Here is a 20749-nt window from a genome sequence, read left to right as displayed (position 1 = left end):
AAAAAAACACCATGTGTTTCATTCCTACAGTTCACACCTTGTATTATATTTACATAATCACCTAATAAACGAAGTTAAAATGCTAATTTGACAAATCTTAAATGAAACCTACCCTCTTTAAATGGATGCTAGAATTCTCCATGAACCTGTGACATTATTTGATAACATGGAAAAGAAAATCATCATAGAAAGATAAGAAGGAAAGTAAAAACAAATTGTGACAAATAAATGTATTGCTATAGTTGAGAAAACATAATTTAAAACTCCTTCAAGTGCAGTGCCTTTGTTATTTATGAATTTAAAAATGAGTTGTCATTAAAGATAATTTTCAATTTAACTTGTAGAGAGAGTCAAGAGTTCAAAATTCTACTGCTCACTATTTTTGGCCCGATTTTAAGTTTCTTTAAAAAACTGAAACATTTGCTTTGTTCCAAAGTGTGTCTTTATTATTCCTCCCTATCTTAGTTAACAATGGGAAACCAAACGTCGGCGACAGAGTTCATTCTTCTTGGATTGACAGATGACGTCGATGTGCAGGCTGTGCTCTTCCTTTTTCTGCTGTTGACTTACGTCTTAAGCGTCACGGGAAACTTGACCATCATCATCTTGACCCTGCTGGACCACCGCCTCCAGACGCCTATGTATTTCTTCCTCCGGAATTTTTCTGTGTTGGAGATCTCTTTCACCTCTGTCTTTGTTCCCAAAATGCTTGTCAATATTGGAACAGGAGACAAGTCCATCTCCTTTGCGGGTTGTTTCACTCAGTACTTTTTTGCCATCCTTCTGGGAGCAACTGAGTTTTACCTCTTGGCGGCCATGTCCTATGACCGCTATGTCGCCATTTGCAAACCTCTCCATTACACCACCATCATGAGCCGGAGACTCTGCGTTCTGCTCGTCTTTTGTTGCTGGTTCTCTGGGTTTTTAGTTATCATTGTGCCACATAGAATGATGCTCCAGCTACATTTCTGTGGATCCAACGTCATCAATCATTATTGCTGTGACTATACTGTCTTGTTGCATTTAGCCTGCTCAGACACACATTTAATAGAAGTGATTGAGTTTGCCGTTGCTGTAGTTACACTCATCTTCACCTTGGTTTTAGTGATAATTTCCTACACGTACATTATCAGGACAATTCTGAGACTCCCCTCTGCCCAACAAAGGAAGAAGGCCTTTTCCACATGTTCCTCCCACATGGTGGTGGTCTCGCTTTCTTATGGAAGCTGTATCTTTATGTACATCAACCCCTCTGTGAAGGATGCAGCAACTTTTAACAAGGGGGTGGCTGTTTTAAATACCTCTGTTGCTCCTCTTTTGAACCCTTTCATCTATACTCTAAGGAACAAGCAAGTGAAAACAGCCTTCAAAGATATGGTCAGTAAAATATCAATTTTTTCAAGAAAATGAAACGATCAAGATTATTAAAATAAATGATAAATGCTTGAAAGACTACAGATGTGCATTATTGTAGTGTAGTATACTTTCTACTTTATATCCTATTTTCCATTAATACTCCGATATAAAATAGTTTGCAGTTTTATAATAATTTTACTGTTATTAAAAACGAGTGTGTCTTCTAAGACTTTTTTTTTGAATCTACACATCACTTTTAAAGAAGGATTTGTGAGAGTCAAAATTGCAAATATGACTTCTTATAGTTTATTGTTTAAACTCAATATTTTAAAAAGACTTTTTAAATCAATGTACCATTGGTTAAAATACTACATAAGTTACAGGAGTGTATTTTCTCAATGCAATAAATGTATATGCCACACTTCACTACCACCTAAGTGCTAGTATTTTTTAAAATCTTATATATATGTTACCATCAGGTGTTCAATGTTTATACTTATAACAGAACAAATAAGTTTACACTTGAAGAAATTTATTTTAGGTTATTAATAATCCTTCTGGCTTAATAGTATGTTGGCATATCGATATACATATTATTATATTAATTATAAAATTCAAAATTAAGCTTAGTAATTTCACAATAATCACTTGAGGAGGCATTTGTAATGTGTGAACTTAAAAATGTTCTAAAGAAGACAAAGCCTATATCTGTTCACCTTAATATTGATATCTATAGATTTATATACAGATTAAACTCAGTGAATCCCTAAATGAGGCAAAGAGGTGATTTAAGTTTAATATTATTTAGAGATACAATATTAATATTTTAATAATATTTTAATAAATATTTTAATAATATTTTAGAAAATTTCATGGAATTGAATGTTGTGTCTAATCATTTATTTCATATTTATTTCTAAGGATATGTAATAAAGCTATGTTAATCCTATCCATGGTGCTATTTTTTTAAAATTTCATATGTTTAGATCATATTCTCTGCAGGTTTCATACCAAATTTAAAATGTTGATAACCTGATATCATTTCTACATGGGTCTCCATCACAGATAAGAGTTACATTTTCTGAACATTTCTTGTCAACATCAATTTGTAGATTACATGGGCCAATTCGAGGCATGTGTAATTTTAAAATTTAAATAGATATTCTGCTCCAATATCTTAAATAAACTGATAAAGAAATTGTTACTGAAATATGTAACTAATTAGTGCCAATTCTGCATTCTTGAATTCTTTACTCCTTCACTGACTGATAATATAGTACTACCAGGTAGCAGAGATACTGACTATCTGCAAAACATGGAGAAAAAGAGGATTTGAAAAGTAGAATTTGTCAGTTTCTACATACCAATCAATAATTTCAATAAAGATTATATAAACACTTAATACATAGTTATGTTAACATGTGACCTAATTTGTTTCTTTGTTATTTAGAGTTAAAGGTAATTGATTCAATAGCCCATTTATTTGTTATTTTGAAAATCATCAGTACATTCATCATAACCATCCAAAACATTGTCTTTACTATATGGTGCTTCATGTGTCAAATTACAGAATGATAGAAATTTAGAGATTATATTGATCATTTCTTTTACAACGTTTTTTAAAAAAGATTTATTTATTTATGCACACAGAACTGGGGTACAGCCCAGAGGTGCAGGGGCAGTGAGAGGATTCACCAGAGACAGAGTGGGGAGTGGAACAGGCAGATTACAAAGTCCACTGCTGAGGGGAGCAGCGGGTGGGTCAGGAGAGGTCTGCTGCCCCATGTCGGTCACCTCCAGGGCGAGGATCGAACTCGCACTGAAGCAGGAATGCTAGCTTGTAGTGCTGCATCCTGACACATTGCGCCAGCAGGGAGGGCCTGATAATTTCTTTTGAACCAAACATACACAAATTTTGAAAAGCCAGTTCACAGCAGTGGTCTATTTAGACTCAAACTTGACTCTAATCTGCAAGAAAACTGGCAGCTAATAAAAAAATGCAGAATGATTAATTAGCATATATTCTATCAACTGAAATACCCATTTACCAGAGATACTTTGAGTCACCAAAACAGTGACAAATGATATTCAAAATTACATACACGTTTCATTTCAAATTCCACATTATTCCGGAAAAGTTTTTTAAAAGTTGATTAAAGATTTAGTATAAGTTATTTCACTTTGGAGTCTTTGAAAGCTAGCAATTTAATACGAAAGAGTCTAAACTTATTATTTGGAAGCTTGAACAACTGGTGTTCTCCATTATGAGAATAGTCTCAGCGTTAATAATAACAGTTATAAATGATTCTAGTTTCCGCTCTAATGTTTTTTGCCTTTGATAATATCCTTGCAACTCTGCATACAAATTCTCCCTATCAGCGCTCTGATACTGCGGTACATCCTGCACAAGACTCACTTCTTTCTATTTTGTTGGAATTGTAAGGGGTTAACTGCTAAACCAAGGAGGTGGGTGTCTTAAATCCATGGGGAGGCAAGGCTTCAAATTGGTCAAGATCAGATTCGAATGATAAGAGTTGAAAGGGGTGAGACTGAAACTCTTAGAGTGTCAATATCTGTGTCCTTACAAAATTCACTTGTTGGAACCTAACACCCATGTTGCTAGAAGGTGGAGACTTTGAGAGGTGATAAGATCGTGAGTGTGGAACCACAGTGCATGAGATCCATGGTCTTAGAAAGGAAGCATTAGGGAAATCCCTGGCCCTCTGCTCCATGTGAGGAAATAACTGGAGGGGGCATCTATAACATGGAAGAGGTCCCATACCCCACCCACTGGCAGCCTGATTTGAACCGTCAGCTTCTAAAATTTAATTTTTATAAGCTATACAGCCTGTGATTTTTATTATAGCAAACTGACTGAACTAAGAATAGTTTTCAAAAAATAATATTGCTTCGATATGTTACTCATTCCTGATAATTTCTTCTATTTTTTTAACAGCCATTGTAGGGAATAATTTTCAAGACTTGTATATGTAGCCTTTTAGGAACATTTTTTAAAAGTATTGACTTCCTCAATTAAAATTGATTTAATATGTGAGATTGTTTAATCCCTGTGAAGGAAAATGTTGTTTCCTGAAATTGGAAATAACGAGTTTTTTGATAAGGAATTTATTATCTAAACTTTAAAAAATTCCAGCATTTAGAGCCGCCCATCCCTCCACTGACAATCCATCATTCCTATATTTCACCGATGCTTCGCGTGAGCCAATGCTCATTCTGAGTTGATAATTACACATCTTAATCCTAGCCAAGTTTTAGGATGTGTGTTTAAATGCAATCTGGTTCTGGGACATATTTTCTATCTATCTAACTAAAGACTATGTTATTCACGCTACTTCCTAGATAATTGCACAGGGTGACTAAAACTTCAGTTGTCAAATCATCCAAGTCATACATTTCCTAGAACCTCATGGAGAAGTTATTAAGCTGATGTGCGCTGGGAAGGAAGAGTTTTTAATGTGGTCATTCTTGCAGCAGTTTACAAAACTTCAGTTTATAAAGTTATTTTGTAAAACTTCATTACCACTATTGATCAAACATTTCTGCCCAGTGACCGAGAGAGGACTGCATCTCACCCACTCAGTTCTCTGGCAGAATACACCAAATGATAGTTGTGTAAACATCACCCTATGAATCATCTCCTTTACTGGGAGATGATTCAAAACACATTCTTCTACCAACTAAATTGAATGTGAGTTCTTATAAAATATCATAAATAACCAGTATAGCATATTTCAAAAACTCAAACAGCTGCTCTGCCCTGTGGCCAGCACCCTGGTTGGGGATCCAACTGGTGCTGCAGTGTCCAGGATAGCTGCATAGTGCTGTGCTTAACCTGTTACTCCACCGGGGAGGCCCAACATTAACTTTATTTTAATTTTTTTTAAAGATTTGTTTATGCAGGCCAGAAGTGCGAGACAGTAGAGCTCTGCTCAAGTACACTGCTGAGAGGAACAGCGGTCTGGTCAGGTGAGGTCTGCTGTGCCATGTGGATCGCCTCCCTGGCCTGGCATTGAACTCGTATTGCAGTGGTTGCAGATAACTTCATAGGCCGGGCTTTAATCTGACACAGTATATATGTGTGAATACACACATATGCATGGTTCCACTTGGTGGCATTTTGAACAAGGAAAATATTAGAGTTATGCAGACCTCTGCAGACTCTGGAAACCTGCAGAGGTTTCCAGCTAGGTTACTGGGAGAGGGAAGGTAGAACCCTTCTGATTTCCGGACTAGAACTAGGTAGAATACAGCTGATTTCACTCAAGGCACTAAAACTATTCCAGGTAACATTATAAAGTTGGGTGTATCACACAAGAATCACAAAAACCAATAGAACGTTGCATACAAATGCTATTCTCGTGTGTGTAAGTTAAAAAGAACATAAATCCAGGATGTTTGATGGGATGTAGGACAATTTATATTACAAATGTATGAAACAACCCTATAATGAGAGCAGGAGGAATAGGAGCTGCCTGAAATAATCATGTTCTATGATCTTATTTTTAAAAATATGTATTGCCTTGGGAAAACTGTTGCCTAACATAAATGGGTGATCCTTTGGGGACACTGTTGTTGGAGCTCATGTCCTCCTGAGAATTCTTCATAATTTTGAGATGTTATTCTTTGGGGGCACAGAAAGCTACATAGTCCATGGGTTAAGTACTGATTTCTTTTATATGTGATTGTGGCTAACACCTGCAATCTATTCTCTATACATAAAGTATAACTTGTAGGAAGGGAGAAGTTAATGTACTGCCTTAAAAAATCTATGAAAAATAACTAAAAATATTTACAACATTGTCATTTAGAGGTATAAAAAAATCATCAATTTTTGGATGGAGTGAAGTCTAGTCAGAGAGAAATGAAATATATCACTGTCCTCTCACTAGGTGATAATAAAAGAGTTAAATTTGAACAGGGAATTTTATATGAAATAATGTATGACAATAACTTCTTAAGAAAAGATGTTTGTGTCTAAGCATGTTGAGATAGTAATTAGGATTCAAGAACGTGCAAAGACAATGACTAAAATTTAATGACCATATTTCCTGTTAGATATATTTTAACCCACTTTTGTTCTGTTTTCACCAATAATATATTAAACTTGGGGTAAAAAGTGAAAGGAAACAAGTGGGTGCAATGGTAATTTAAGAGTGAAAATCTTTACCTCTTTAAAATTTAACTTATAATCACAGCATCTAACAGAACTAAGCTTTATTTCACCTATAGGTCTGACTTCGAACTTTCTGTGGTGCAAATTTTTAAAATGTATGATGTGTTTTGGTGATATTTAGCTTATGTCACTGTTGAAACTGGGTAAGGATATTAGTTGACAAGGTAAAATCTGAGGTAAGTGTTTTATGTATGAGCATTTCTGTAATTATGCGATTGCAATAATTATATAAATGAAAAAATTACATAAATATTGTTTCACAGTTATGATAATCTAAAAGGAATGCTGTGGTACTGAGAATGAAATTGTCCTCAGAGCTATCATTAGTCTTTTGTTTTTAGAAATGCACTAGCATGTGTTCTATAATTATTAGTAGAGAATGTTGTAGTTTCATGAGGACAGCTTTGGAAAAATCACTCTTTCAGGCTTAATTCTAACATCTTATTTGCTAACTGTACAAATCTGATCAAGCTATCTCATTGGATATAAGCCTGGTGTTGAGACAGCTACCTACCATTAATGTTTATTTATTTAATTACATATTATCTGAGCATTTGAATATTCTGATGCCAGCAAAATACATGTCTTTGACAATTTTGTGAACACTAGTCTGTGATTCAATAAAAGTTGAAATTTACCAAACACTCTTCATCTGTTTTATGACATGCTGATATCAAAATTATTCAACTTTTCGGTCTGTATTTTAGATAAAGAATGCAATGGTAGATGTAAAGAATAGAGGTAGATGAAGAGGAATTTCATGATCTTCTTATAGCTTTTATTCCCTAAATTTAATTTTACTTATTACTTTATATATTTTGATTTTTTAAAATTAATATTACTAATTTATATATTTTGAATTTTAATCTTTACATACTTTTCATATTTTTAACCTTCTTGCCCCTCATTGTCACTACCCTGTATCTAAAAATCCCTTCTTACCTCTCTAGGATTCCATGAAATCTTGACTTTTGCTCTTGTTTATATTTCTGTATTCATATGATGTTATTAGCCATCTTTATATATTCAGACATAGTTCTGTATTCTTCTATCTCAAACTTTCATTTCCATTTTTCAGAATACTCATCTGCAAAGTTGTGATTTCCTTGTTATATGAGTAGAAATCACCATACTGTCCTTGTGGATTTTGAATTGGGATACCTTGCATGGATTTTGATTGGGATACCTAACAGAGATGATAACAGAGCTTAAATGGATGGAAATACTAATAAGAAAAGAAAAACCAATTACTTCTTATGCCTCCTATTCATTGGGTGAAATTGGATCTCATTAGCCATGAAAGAAAGGACATAACATCAGGATCAAGCATTTGAGTTTAATCATTTGAGTAAATTGGTTACGTTTAAGTAGCTTGCTTATTCCTCGTGGCCATGTTTATGTGTGGGTGAATGTATGTTTACTTCAAAAATGACAGGCTATACTTGTAATGACAAGCATCATTTTGATACTAGTATGCCAATTTATTTTATTAATTAGGAAATGGATGCCATCTCAACTCTGCATTTTATCAAGAGTTAAAGAGTTAAATCCATGATTTAACTATCTCTGCATGCCCTCTAATTTAGTTACAAAATAGCAATATCATTGTATAGGTTATCCTGTTGTAGAACTGCAAAAAAAAAAAAAGAGAGAGAGAGAGAGAGAAAGAATTCCCTGTTCTGTTAATCTTAAAATGTAAACTATTGTTTTTCCTATTGTAAGCATCTTTAAAATATGAATGAACATGGTTACTCATCTTATTACTTTATCTGTCTGAAATATCAATTTGATGACCGCCCTCAGCACTGTTTATCACTGCTCTTTTTCCATTGGGATCATTGTGCTCTCTGTGTCAACCTGGATAAAGTAGACGGTAGTGATGGGAAACCATACAAGAGTGACAGTGTTTGTCCTGGCAGGCTTGACTGATGACCCACAAGTGAAGGTTGTATTATTCATCTTCCTGCTCCTCACCTATTTGCTAAGCATCACCGGCAACCTGACCATCATCACACTCACCCTGCTGGACCCTCACCTCAAGACACCCATGTACTTTTTCCTTCGGAATTTCTCCTTCTTAGAAATTTCCTATACTTCTGCCTGCATTCCTAAATTGCTGGTTATGATGGCAACCGGGAACAAAGCCATTTCCTATAACTGTTGTGTAACTCAAGTGTTTTTTGTCTTCCTCCTTGGAGCATCTGAATTTTACTTGCTGGCCGCCATGTCCTATGACCGGTATGTGGCCATCTGTAAGCCCCTGCACTACACCACCATCATGAGCAATAAAATCTGCACGATGCTCGTCTGCTGCTCTTGGGTATCTGGTTTCTTCACCATCTTCATACCTCTCCTCTTAGGCCTGCAACTTGATTTCTGTGACTCCAACATTATTGACCATTTCTACTGTGACACAACACCTCTCATGCAGATTTCCTGCTCGGACACGCGCCTGATAGAGACCGTGGGGTTTATTTCTGCTGCAGTGACACTTCTGGTCACATTGGTCATGGTAATAATATCATATACTTATATTGCATTAACGATTCTAAAGTTTCCTTCCACAAGTCAAAGGAAAAAAGCTTTTTCAACATGTTCCTCTCACATGATTGTTATATCTCTGTCCTACGGCAGCTGCATCTTCATGTATGTGAAGCCATCAGTCAAGCAAAGAGTATCTTTTTCTAAGGTAATTGCTGTGCTCAATACCTCTGTTGCTCCACTTCTGAATCCTTTCATCTACACCTTACGGAACCAACAAGTGAAGATAGCCTTTGTGAATACGATACAGAAGTTGAGCTCTTTCTTGAAAAAATGAAGACCCTATCACATTCTGTAGGAATAAAACTGTGCATCAAAGAAGCAAATTTTCTTTACATTTTTCAATAGATCTTTCTCTCATCTCACATCCTTTTCTTCTGGTTATATGAATGAAATTCAATTGTTTCTGAATTGGTCTCTTTTTGTCTTCAGTTCCACTTAGTTAAGAATATATCTTTCTCCTTGTAAGTCATATCTAATATAGCATGTAATGTAAAAGCTATTACCATCCTTTTGTACCAAGTTAGAAACTACTTTAAACTAATAATCATAATATTTTTGTTATATTCCCAGTTTACTAGACCATACTTTATCTAGTAAAATGGAATGAAGTTTTAGCAGAGATTAGCCATTAGTTTTGGAGTTCAAATGGTAAAATATTTACATATTGATAAAAAGGTTATGTGAAAGCATACTCCTTGGAAGCAAGTTGTTTGATTTCTATTAGGGAATTGTTAATCGGAGGGCAGTGGGGGGCTGACCCAGGATGGGCTACTGACAGCCCACAGGGTCCCCAGCCAGGAAGCATCTCCTGCTGCTGCGCCTCAGCATCTTCACAAGCTGCTGTTTCTCTAGATCATTCTCATCCATGGAAAATGAAAAAGTTGTGAAAAATCCCCTTGCAGCCTAGCCGTGAAAACTCCCCTGGGTCCTATTACTTCCAGCTGCTGGCTGAGTGTAGACACAAGAGGCAGATCTCTCCTCAGCTGGAATGAACTGCAAAAATTATTTGACTTTTGAAGATTTGAAACCCCCTGAATGACTTCATAGGGTAGACAACCCCACCCCACTCTCCAACATAGAAACAATGCTGACTGACCTTTAAAGCTACTTTAGAGCTACCTTTTAAGAAAACCGTTTCTGTTATGCAAATAGGCAAACGGATCTGTTGGCATTAAGGGCGGTAGTTAGCCTTGAAAGGGATAAGGAGCAGAAGGGGAGCAGTGATGAATCTGGAGCACCCAGAGCTGTCTCTTCACCCCCGTGCTGCTCACTGGGAGCACAGCTGCCAAAGTGGCCAAGCTCTAGAAACAAGCTGATGTCGGTCCTCTGTGTATTTTATACTTCAATAAAATGTTTTTAAATGGCTGTTGTGTAATGACTATAAAGCGTATCTGCAATACCATCTACTCTTAACTTAAGTCCTTAGCAAGGAAAGGCAGAATGGCAAGTGAAAAGGAAAGGCAATTTTAAGTAGAAACAATCCAGTTTTCCTACAGATTGGACCTGGAAATTTGGAGAGCAGGTACCAATACTTGATCTCATTTGTTGTATCAGAGAACTCTTTTCACATCCAATCAAAACTCTATAAATCTGACCTCACATGGACGACCTACCAATTAATATTTTCTTAATGAATGATGACCTGTATATCTGAGCTCTAACTTTGCAACTCAAGATGGACCTCAGAGGTTTAAAAATGCATTTGCAATATTCACCCTTCATTGACTCAGTCTGTTTTCAAAATGCTGGCAATTAGATTAAGAGGGTAGGCTATAGATGATTAATTTAATTTTCAAAAAAAAGTGTATTTGTCATGGATACATAGGTTGACTTACATTTGCTTATGACTGACAACAAGTGGTTGTCTCCATAATTCTTTGATCTTGTTTTAAAACATGATTTAATTGTAAAATTTTCATATATTTATAGCATCTTGAACAATAGTCTCCAAGGTAAAGGCTACTTATTTTTAAATTATTGAATCAGTGAATTCTCTTGAGACAAGTGCCAGAGCATATAAGAGGCATTATTCTGCTATTTGTAATCACAAAGACTAAAAGCCAAACAACTGGGCTTCTCACAAAGAACAGAAATATATCAAATAGAGAATGAGTCTGAAACCTTAGCTTTTTACCTTTCCTTTCTAAACTTTTAAACAAGGCATGTTAGTTTTATACATAATCCAGAAAACTATACTTAATTTAAATATAACAAGTTGGAGAACACTGTTTAAAGAAGATGAAAAGGAAAGGAAAAACTAGGTAAGTTTCACATTGTAATAAAAGTCTTTGAGTTTATACCCCGAATGTCTGACTGGAATTAATGTATTTATGCATGAGAATGCAAAAAAAAAAAAAATTAAGAGTTGGAGCAAATTTTTTTAAATGTTGGACAAGCAACCTTTAGAAGTTGTTTCTGTTCTGGGATTCAATCCCAAGCAGAGTTGGAAATAAAATTGCTGCTAAAAACATTAAAATTTGAAAAAAGTTTTTATTTTGATCAAAATATTTTTATTACAATTGATTTTAATAGCTATGATTTCAAAACCTAATTCTAGGACAGAAGCTACCCATGTATTAATCTGCCTCTGGCTTTATTCTCAAGCATGCAATGGAGCTCATTTTGCTGGTTGATGCTTCCCTCTGCTTTTGCCTTTAAAAGACACTAAAATGGGTCTAAAAGATGTTATTGAATATTCACTTTACTTAAATGTCCAAAATATAGACAATTAAAAAAAAAGGTCAACCAAAGAGTGAAGAGAGAAAAAAGTATGTGTAAGAACAAAATGAAATAAAACAAGGAAGGAGAATTTTTTTGTTGTTGTATTGAAATTATTTACAATCATTGAAAATACCTGTACACCATTTTAACAGAAGAACTGGAAGACATGAAGTGTAGTAAGTGAAAATACAATTTGACCTGCAACAATATGCTTCTTAGGGAAAAGACTAAAAAATTTGGTGATAGACTTTTGAGGTCACCAATGTGAGAACATAGGCATGGTTTGAAAGAACACAGAAAAATGACAAGGTTAGCAGAGCTTTTAAACTAGTATTGCGTACACCAAAAAGAAAAAAGAGGTTGGATATGAAGACTTTACTGTGGCAAAGGGGAACACCTCAGAACAAAGACTATACTGCAACTATCTTTTAAATAGCTCGTTTTCTATAATCATCTGTCCCTGCGAATATCAGAAAGCATGCTACATTATAATACAGACTTCACACTCTTCATATCAGCTTGGGTGAATATCAGAGAAAAGACACCAAAGACAATGAGAGACAAAGAAAACGTGTCATCACGAAAGTGTTATGAGTAGAATTAAGCATCAGGAGGATTTAAATGTCAAAGTTTTCAGAATTTGGGGGAATGTTTGATTCCCCTACATATAGGAGGGAGATGTTGATATCGAGTTTGTTGTAACTTTTAGAAGTTGAGAGTTCATAAAACTTGAATTAGAGATTTACAGAGCCTACTAGTAATTAAAAGAAAAGAAAAAGTAATTAAAAGGAAAGAAAAAAAGAGAAAGATTGCCCCCAAATAACAATCATACATCTCTGCAAAATGAAGGTTATGAGCTTTCACCTCTCCCAAAGCAAGTGGCTTTTCCAAAGGTCTTCTGAGGTTGTGTTGCTTTAAGATCTTTGACTAAGGTGATAGTTCCAATACTTAGTATTTTCAGTAGTAAAAGCATGAACGATTCTTTTAATTAAAGAGAAGTAGATGACCAGATAGCGTAAAAAAATTGATGCAAACTAAATAGATTGGGGAAAAATTACTAATACAGAGATTTAAGATCACTTTTGTTCCTTTGCTACTATTTCATGACATCAAAACAGTATAACTTTAAAATACCTGAATCTATGACACTTAAAAAAAGACTGAACTTGAGTGAAATTTACATGAGCGAGTTTTACAGACTTACTGCTACCGCAGAATAAAGAAGGGGTTCAGCCTGGGGAGCAATCTGTGTATAGAGGATCCCAAATACTGTGTATCTCTGACAGCCTTCTCCCCTCGATTCTCATTTCACCTTTTTTTTTTCTTTCAAGTAATAGCCAGCTATGAGAAACCACACGACAGTGACCACCTTTATTCTTCTTGGGCTGACAGATGATCCACCATTACAGGTGATCATTTTCCTTCTCCTTTTCTTCACGTACATGTTGAGTGTCACCGGAAACCTCACCATCATTGCGCTCACCTTACTAGACTCACATCTGAAGACGCCCATGTATTTCTTCCTCCGAAATTTCTCATTTTTAGAAATCTCATTCACAACTGTCTGCATCCCCAAATTTCTGGTCAGTATGGCAACAGGAGACAGGACCATTTCTTACAATGGCTGTGCAGCACAGCTGTTTTTTACTATTCTTTTGGGGGCCACCGAATTTTTCCTCCTGGCTGCCATGTCCTACGACCGCTATGTGGCCATCTGCAGGCCCCTGCACTACACCACCATCATGAGCACCAGGGTCTGCAACTTGCTGATCTTTGCTTCCTGGTTGTCCGGATTCATAATAATTTTTCCACCACTCATTATGGGTCTCCAGCTTGACTTCTGTGCCGCCAATGCAGTAGATCATTTCTTCTGTGACGTTTCTCCTATATTGCAACTCTCCTGCACAGACACAAAAGTAATCGAGTTAATGGCGCTTTTGTCAGCCATTTTGACTCTGCTGGTTACCCTGGTGCTAGTGATTGTCTCTTACACGAACATCATCAGAACTATTCTGAAGATCCCGTCTTCTCAACAGAGAAAGAAAGCCTTTTCCACTTGTTCTTCTCACATGGTGGTGGTCTCCATCTCTTACGGCAGTTGCATCTTCATGTATGTGAAACCTTCTGCAAAGGAGAGAGTGTCTTTAAATAAAGGGATAGCTCTGCTGAGCACGTCTGTTGCCCCCATGTTGAATCCTTTCATCTACACCTTGAGGAACAAACAAGTGAAAGAGGCTTTGAAGCACGTGATCAAAAAGATGGAGGTGTAGTTAATGAAATGCCAGGGTTGTGGTATCCCTGAGGTTAGTCAGCAAAACCAGAAGGATGGAGTATGTCAGAGTTCAGTGCTTGTATTCTAGGGAATATACCTTTCTTGACTCGTGATTCTCACTGTGGCCTGACCACTCTTTATACTTAAGCCCTTATGGCACTTCTTCCCTCCAGCTGAGAGAGTGTATGCAATACACTTGATTTTGGTATAATTCATTTTAGTTTTTACTGATGCAGCTATTAATGTCCTTTCAGAGTTCTCTCAGAGTGATTCAAACCTGGGCTTCATTTTACCCATATTTTTTTCCATTGTTCTAGAACTCAAGAGATTGAATTTGCTTATTATTCTTTATTTAGTTGAATACACTACCAAAATTTGGTCACCTAACTAGTCTATCACTGGTGAATTCAGAATTTCAAGTCTAATTTCTTTCTGTACTTATAAAAACTTATTCAATGGGGCAAAATTACTTTAGCATTTTAAAGTAATAGTTAACTTAGTAACATTGCATTACAACATTCTTTAAGTTTCATAAGTGTCATAATCAATATCTGAATAAATTACATTGAGTCCATCACTAAAAAATAATTTTAAACTTCATTATACAGTTTATCTTTTTTACCCAATTTACCTACACTGTTTCCCCCTATTCTTTTAGAAACTACTAATTTGTAGCTATAATCCAAAAGGTTGTGTTTGCTTCATTCATTTGCTTTGTTTTTCATGAACCAGGTGTTACTAAATTTGCACTTTTTAATGCACATCTTAATAGTCTAGATTTTTTTACTCATGCTTAGAGTATTAGTGTTTTTACAGAAATAATGAAACTCCAGAGATTGAATCATTACTGTCTTTGCAGTATTCAATTAGAAATGTTTGCCAATGATTATTAATTGCTTATAATGGCCAGGCTTTTGTGAAATGCAGTGGTTTCCATTTTTGAAATCATGTATCATGATGTTTATTTGTAAATAAAAACTAAAACATACTTTTAGCTCACACGCTTGTTGATGACAGAAGTAATCCTCAATAATGACAAAGTGCCCATATATCTTTTATACCTTGTTATCTAAATAGTGTAAACCCTCTAATGTGTCAATTACAGTACAATAGTTGTATCTTTAGAGAGTACTCTCCATAGTTTAAAAAAATGGCATATTACAATTACTTTTTGCCCCCTAACCCCTTATGCTCCTGCTATGAATGAAACCATCTGGTGCTTTTCCTTTTCTTTCTGGCTTATTTCACTAAGCACAGTCCCTTCCAGCTCGATCCATGCTGCCACAGATGGCCTAAGTTTATCTTTTCTAAGACTCTACAACACTTATACACTAAATAGTATATCCGAACTCCAACATTTTAATATAATATTTCATTTAATCTATATAATAAACTATGGATTAAGACTGTAAGTCTTTTCATTTTCTGAGTAAAGAAAGTGATACTCAGGAAGGTTAAAGAAATTTTGCAGCAAAGATATTGGATCTTTTTAACCTCAAAACCCAGGCACTGTGATCTGGTCTTTATGATACTGTATTATTAAATGAATGGTGCCATTATATTTATTTCTCTGTGAAGTTTGTAAATGACTTATAATAGCTATTTTTGGTTAGGATGTAATGAAAAGGAAACATTCTAGTCTTTAAGAGAGGAGTTTTGAGATATCTAGCAAAATTTAGTACTTAGATATGTTATACCAGTATCTGAAAATAAGCAAATAAACACATAAATGAATTTAGTGTTGCAAATAATGACATGAAATTGGTTGCAACCTAATTCCCTAAATCTTACCAATGAAATGATTAAATTGTGTGTGTGTGTCCTCTGGTATCTTACACAATTGTTAGAAAAGAATGGGTCCCATCTCAGTAATTTGACAAGTTTTCAGATCCATCTGATATCATAACTGATCAGAAAAAAAAGTGGCAAAAATTTTTGTATAAAATTGCATTGATATTAAAATATGCATACATACACACATCTGACTATGTGCATGTGATGTTGAGCGAAATATAGAAAAAAAGTGTTGGTAAAACATACAATCAACATTTAAATTAAGTTTAAAGAAGAGGACCCACAGGATAATTTGGAAACACAAGGGGCACTCCATATTTAATTCTCATAACATGAGGCATTTGTTACTCTTAAATATAAAAAATGAAAAACTTAAGTTTCAAGCGTTCTCAGATTTTTTAAAGCTGATGAAATGCTTTCGTTGTTCGCTCTGTTCTGAGCTGGCACAAAGGTGTCCATGACTAAGCATGGCAGGGCCCTCAAAGAAGAGTCCACTGTGGGGCGACTCAGGCCCACGGTAACCATCCCTGGAGGAACTGAGGCTAATTCTCTCCTGAGTGTAGACCAAGTGCAATTAAGGAAATGAAGTATAGCCAAAAGGAAATTAAGTTGGTTGTATAACTTGGAGCAGTTTTGCCTTTCTCTCGCTATTTCGCTTTGCTTTCAGGAAAGGTTTCTGGGGTAACACCACTGTGTATCTGAGCTTCTCTCTGCTTTCTCCCTTGGTCTCTCACGTGTTTATACAGTGACCAGAGCTGCTGAAACTGCTTTTTCCTTTAGGTGGTGTTCACGCTTCCTTTTATCCAGGGAGCTTTGAAATGTTTTACCTTTCAGATATGAAGCACTAATCAGTAAGCAGGAATCTGTGGGAACTGATTTGAAGTCTGAGGATTGTAATTGTAGCTTCTTGAAGCTCAGATCAGGACCATGTATGTGTTTAAATGAAAAGATGAAAAACATAATTTTATTTTACTTATAGCTGCAGAAAATTTGCATACAATACATCCTGTATTTTCTCCATATGAGGTTTTTTAATGTAATAAGCAAAAGGCAAAATAATAAATAATGGCACAAGCATCTCCCAAAGTATAGCGTGGACTCTTGGCATCTCATACGTAAGTAAATTCAAGAGAATCTGGATTATTTTTCTGACTGGAATCAGTAGATGAATCAGCAAGTAAGTATTTATTTACATTTGCTTGTCACTAAGTATATCTCTGTCTTTGTTGCACTAAAAGGTCCATTTATTTGTTGGAATAAAATTGTGGAGACCCCCGGATTATTGCTTTAATAAATCTACTATGACTAATTTTACATTTTAATATTTCAGTCACTGTTCAAAATAGAGTAGCTGTCTGCCTTTTATTCTGTTATTTTTGCTGATAAGTTATGAAAAAAAATTGTGCTCATTTTTTTGAAGTGGAAACATCGAACTATTAGGAAAAATATTAACAGAAAAGAGATACAATACAGGTTTTAATGCTTACTACCTACTAACACTTCCAATTCTTACTATAGGAAGAAAATAAGACAATAAATATTTAAACTATGTGTCACAGAAGAAATGCTGGTTACTAAGAATAAAGAGAGAAAAAGACAGATAAAAGTCATATGGATTACATTTTAACAATTTGAAATTTATTTAAATAAAAATCCTAAAGAGATTTTTATTTATACTAATTGTTTAATTTTTTAGAAAGAAGGCAACAAGATTTTGATCATGAAAACCTCCCTTTGAATTGTTAATTGTTTTCAGACAAGTTTCAGATTAAAAAGACAGTGAATATAGTTTTTTAAAAAGCCAAAATTGTTCATTTAAATAAGAAACACAAAAATGATAAAACAAAATATTTGTCACAGATCCACATTGGTATAGTTCAATTTATTTGGGTATTTATATCTCTGGATTCTTCTTTCTTTTCCATAAATCAAGCTTTTTACTCTTATTTGTAGCCAGATGGCTTCTACTCTTATGTTTCTGTGATTGCAAACACATTTATTTCTGTGGGTCATATCTAAAAGTACACATAATTAATAAAAAATGATAATATTTATTAAGCTCAGGAAGTCTAATAGGATTATCAGTTTCCTCTAGAGTCTAAGATAATAGTTTGTAAATGACATAAGACATCAGAATTAAATCAATATTATATAAATTTCAGTTCTAAAAGCACACAAACTTGGAAGCTGGAAAACACATCTAAATTATAGACATAACAAGTACCATCGTAGAAACATCTATTAAGACTTTAAACTTCTCTGTCAATGCAAGTTTCCTTTCAAGCAGAGGACGTATATACAATTTTTCTGCTTAAGTGGACATTGCAAAACTGCTTAGAGGTTAAAAAAAAAGTCCATTGCTTCATTTTATTAGAGTTATTAATACCAGTATCTACACTTCTATTTAAGTTGCTTATTTTTTCCCTTTGTTTTGTTTTTCAACAATAGATTTTACTTAAAGAAAGTAAAAAATCAATATGCGAAACCATTCCATGGTCACAGAGTTTATACTCTTGGGCATAACCGACAACCCAGAGCATCAAGCTGTCATGTTTGTCTTTTTATTTCTGGCCTATGTATTAAGTATCGCTGGTAACCTAACCATCATCATCCTAACCTCAGTAGACTATCACCTAAAGACACCTATGTATTTCTTTCTCCAGAATTTCTCCTTCTTAGAAATTTCATTCACCAGTGTCTCTATCCCCAGATTTTTGGCATCAATCATTACTAAAGTCAAGACCATTTCTTATAATAATTGTTTAGCTCAATTATTTTTCTTTATCTTCATGGGTGTGACTGAATTTTTTCTTCTCACTGCCATGTCTTATGATCGCTACGTGGCCATCTGCAAGCCTCTTCATTACACCACCATCATGAACAAGAAAGTCTGCGTTCTGCTCGTCTGTGCTTCCTGGTTAGCGGGATTTCTTACCATTTTCCCACCGCTCATGCTTATTGTCCAGTTAGATTTCTGCGCTGGCAATGTCATTGATCACTTCTCCTGTGACTATTTCCCCCTTTTACAGCTCTCCTGCTCAGACACCTGGCTTTTAGAGACAATTGGTTTTTACTTTGCTTTTGTTACTCTGCTCTTCACACTGGCATTAGTGGTTCTATCCTACATCTTCATCATTAGCACCATTCTGAGATTCCCATCTGCTAATCAGAGGAAAAAGGCTTTCTCCACATGCTCCTCTCACATGGTTGTCATTTCCATCTCCTACGGAAGCTGCATCTTCATGTACGTCAAGCCTTCAGCCAAGGAAAGGGCATCATTGACTAAAGGAATAGCTCTCCTCAACACTTCCATTGCTCCCATGCTGAACCCATTTATTTACACCTTGAGGAACCAGCAAGTGAGGCAAGCTTTCAGAAACTTGGTTCAAAAAGTAGTGTTTTCTAGAAGCCAAGAAAAGTCATGAAATATCATCTTGAAGATTCGATAAAAGATACAATGAAATCTTACCTTCTACAACGTACTTCTGTAACCTTCTCACAGATACCTGAGCTCAGGGCTGAAGATCTTTTTAACCTGTAAGTGACAGACAATGTTGTGTCTTTCTTCCAAATTATCTGAGGCTCCATGTAATTATTGGTGAGGCTCCATGTAATCATTGGTGACTGTTCTAAAGAAAGAAGAATGATTATAGAACATGAATGATTTGTTGATTATGCTGCATGATAACCACATTTTGTATGTGCTGTTTAATATTTTCTGTGTAAAACATTATATATGTAAATACTTTTGTATTCAACATCCTCTTGCTTCCTTGTCTGTGACTAATATATAAAGTTTTATGAAATATGGAATAAATTCATGTAGCAAGTCATATTATTCATATGCTCTCTGGAACACTATCCAATCTTCCACTCATCTGATGTACTTTGATGTTTGTTTTTCCACTTAAAAACAATTTCAAGTTTATATAACCCATATTTTTAGTTTAGCTAAAAACCTATTATGTGTGGCTTTATATATTTTCCTTTTTTATTTGTATTAAAAATATGGAAACTGGCCCTCCCTGGTGGTGCAGCGGGTTAAAGCACAGCACTGAGAATCTAAAGCCTCTTCCGCATGAGTTCGATTCCCGCCTGCCCTGGAGGTGACCACATGGCCCAACAGACCTCTCCTGACCCACCTGTTGCTCCCCTCAGCAGTGGACTTCATCAGTCGGCCTGTTCTGCTCCTCACTCTGTCTCTGGTGAGTCCTCTCACTGCCCCTGCACCTCTGGCCTGTGCCCCAGTTCCGTAAGCATAAATATATCTTTTAAAAAATATGAAAACTCTGAATATTTAGGCCTCTGATAATATTCTTATATTACCTGGAAGTCTGCTTGAATTTCATAAATACTAATAACTAATTTATAGAACGTATTTTTCAGTGTCCTATTTAATCTCACAGCTAGATGTGCTCATCTCTTTTTTACTGTCATGTAAATTCTCAGAAAAATTGAGCAATTTGCCTGAGGTCATTGACCACAGTAGTCAATATGATCACTCATTAAGTAGAGAATAAAATTGTCTTTGCTCTATTTTACTTATGTTTGAAACTCTATCATAATCTGTAATCTTTGCATAGATTTTACTGGAGATTTACACAATTGTATGAGCTTCTTTTTCATTCATACTGCCTCTCTGGGCATCATTTTATGTTAGTATGGCTAGACTGGATGACACTAGCACCTAGCATTTATTATAAGTACGACGTGATCATTAACATTAATCTATCAAAGCAAGAAACTCTTTCACTGCTTTTGCTAGTGAACAGTAGTGTGAGGAAGGGAAAGTACAAAGTGTAAAATTATGTTTCTCCAACTTTTGAAAGACAAATAAAAAACAATGGAGTTAATAAATACATTTAGCA

The 20749-nt window shown here is 35.2% G+C and overlaps 4 protein-coding genes across 4 annotated transcripts; all 4 read left to right on the top strand.

Annotated features, from left to right (window-relative positions):
• The first annotated feature begins 471 nt into the window (after nucleotides 1-471).
• LOC101621131 (olfactory receptor 2AP1-like) lies at nucleotides 472-1410 on the top strand. Its single transcript, XM_004692658.2, has one exon. It carries the CDS (start codon nucleotides 472-474, stop codon nucleotides 1408-1410), a length of 939 nt encoding a protein of 312 aa, XP_004692715.2.
• Nucleotides 1411-8429: 7019 nt separating this feature from the next.
• On the top strand, nucleotides 8430-9368 carry LOC101635348 (olfactory receptor 6C74-like). The gene has a single exon (XM_004692481.1). The coding sequence runs from the start codon at nucleotides 8430-8432 to the stop codon at nucleotides 9366-9368; it is 939 nt and encodes a 312-aa protein (XP_004692538.1).
• Nucleotides 9369-13158: 3790 nt separating this feature from the next.
• On the top strand, nucleotides 13159-14085 carry LOC101620888 (olfactory receptor 6C74). The gene has a single exon (XM_004692657.1). The coding sequence runs from the start codon at nucleotides 13159-13161 to the stop codon at nucleotides 14083-14085; it is 927 nt and encodes a 308-aa protein (XP_004692714.1).
• Nucleotides 14086-18358: 4273 nt separating this feature from the next.
• Nucleotides 18359-19306, top strand: LOC101635116 (olfactory receptor 6C3-like). Its single transcript, XM_004692480.1, has one exon. The coding sequence runs from the start codon at nucleotides 18359-18361 to the stop codon at nucleotides 19304-19306; it is 948 nt and encodes a 315-aa protein (XP_004692537.1).
• The last annotated feature ends 1443 nt before the right edge of the window (nucleotides 19307-20749 follow it).

Source organism: Condylura cristata, unplaced genomic scaffold (assembly GCF_000260355.1).
Source record: "Condylura cristata isolate star-nosed mole 26May11 unplaced genomic scaffold, ConCri1.0 scaffold00034, whole genome shotgun sequence".
Lineage (NCBI taxonomy): Eukaryota > Metazoa > Chordata > Mammalia > Eulipotyphla > Talpidae > Condylura > Condylura cristata.
The sequence above is the reverse complement of the archived record's forward strand: the minus strand, read 5'-3'. Positions and strand labels throughout refer to the sequence as shown.

Bases quoted from the DNA above. Each gene is read 5' to 3' on its own strand.
- LOC101621131 (XM_004692658.2), top strand. From the start codon at position 472: ATGGGAAACCAAACGTCGGCGACAGAGTTCATTCTTCTTGGATTGACA.
- LOC101635348 (XM_004692481.1), top strand. From the start codon at position 8,430: ATGGGAAACCATACAAGAGTGACAGTGTTTGTCCTGGCAGGCTTGACT.
- LOC101620888 (XM_004692657.1), top strand. From the start codon at position 13,159: ATGAGAAACCACACGACAGTGACCACCTTTATTCTTCTTGGGCTGACA.
- LOC101635116 (XM_004692480.1), top strand. From the start codon at position 18,359: ATGCGAAACCATTCCATGGTCACAGAGTTTATACTCTTGGGCATAACC.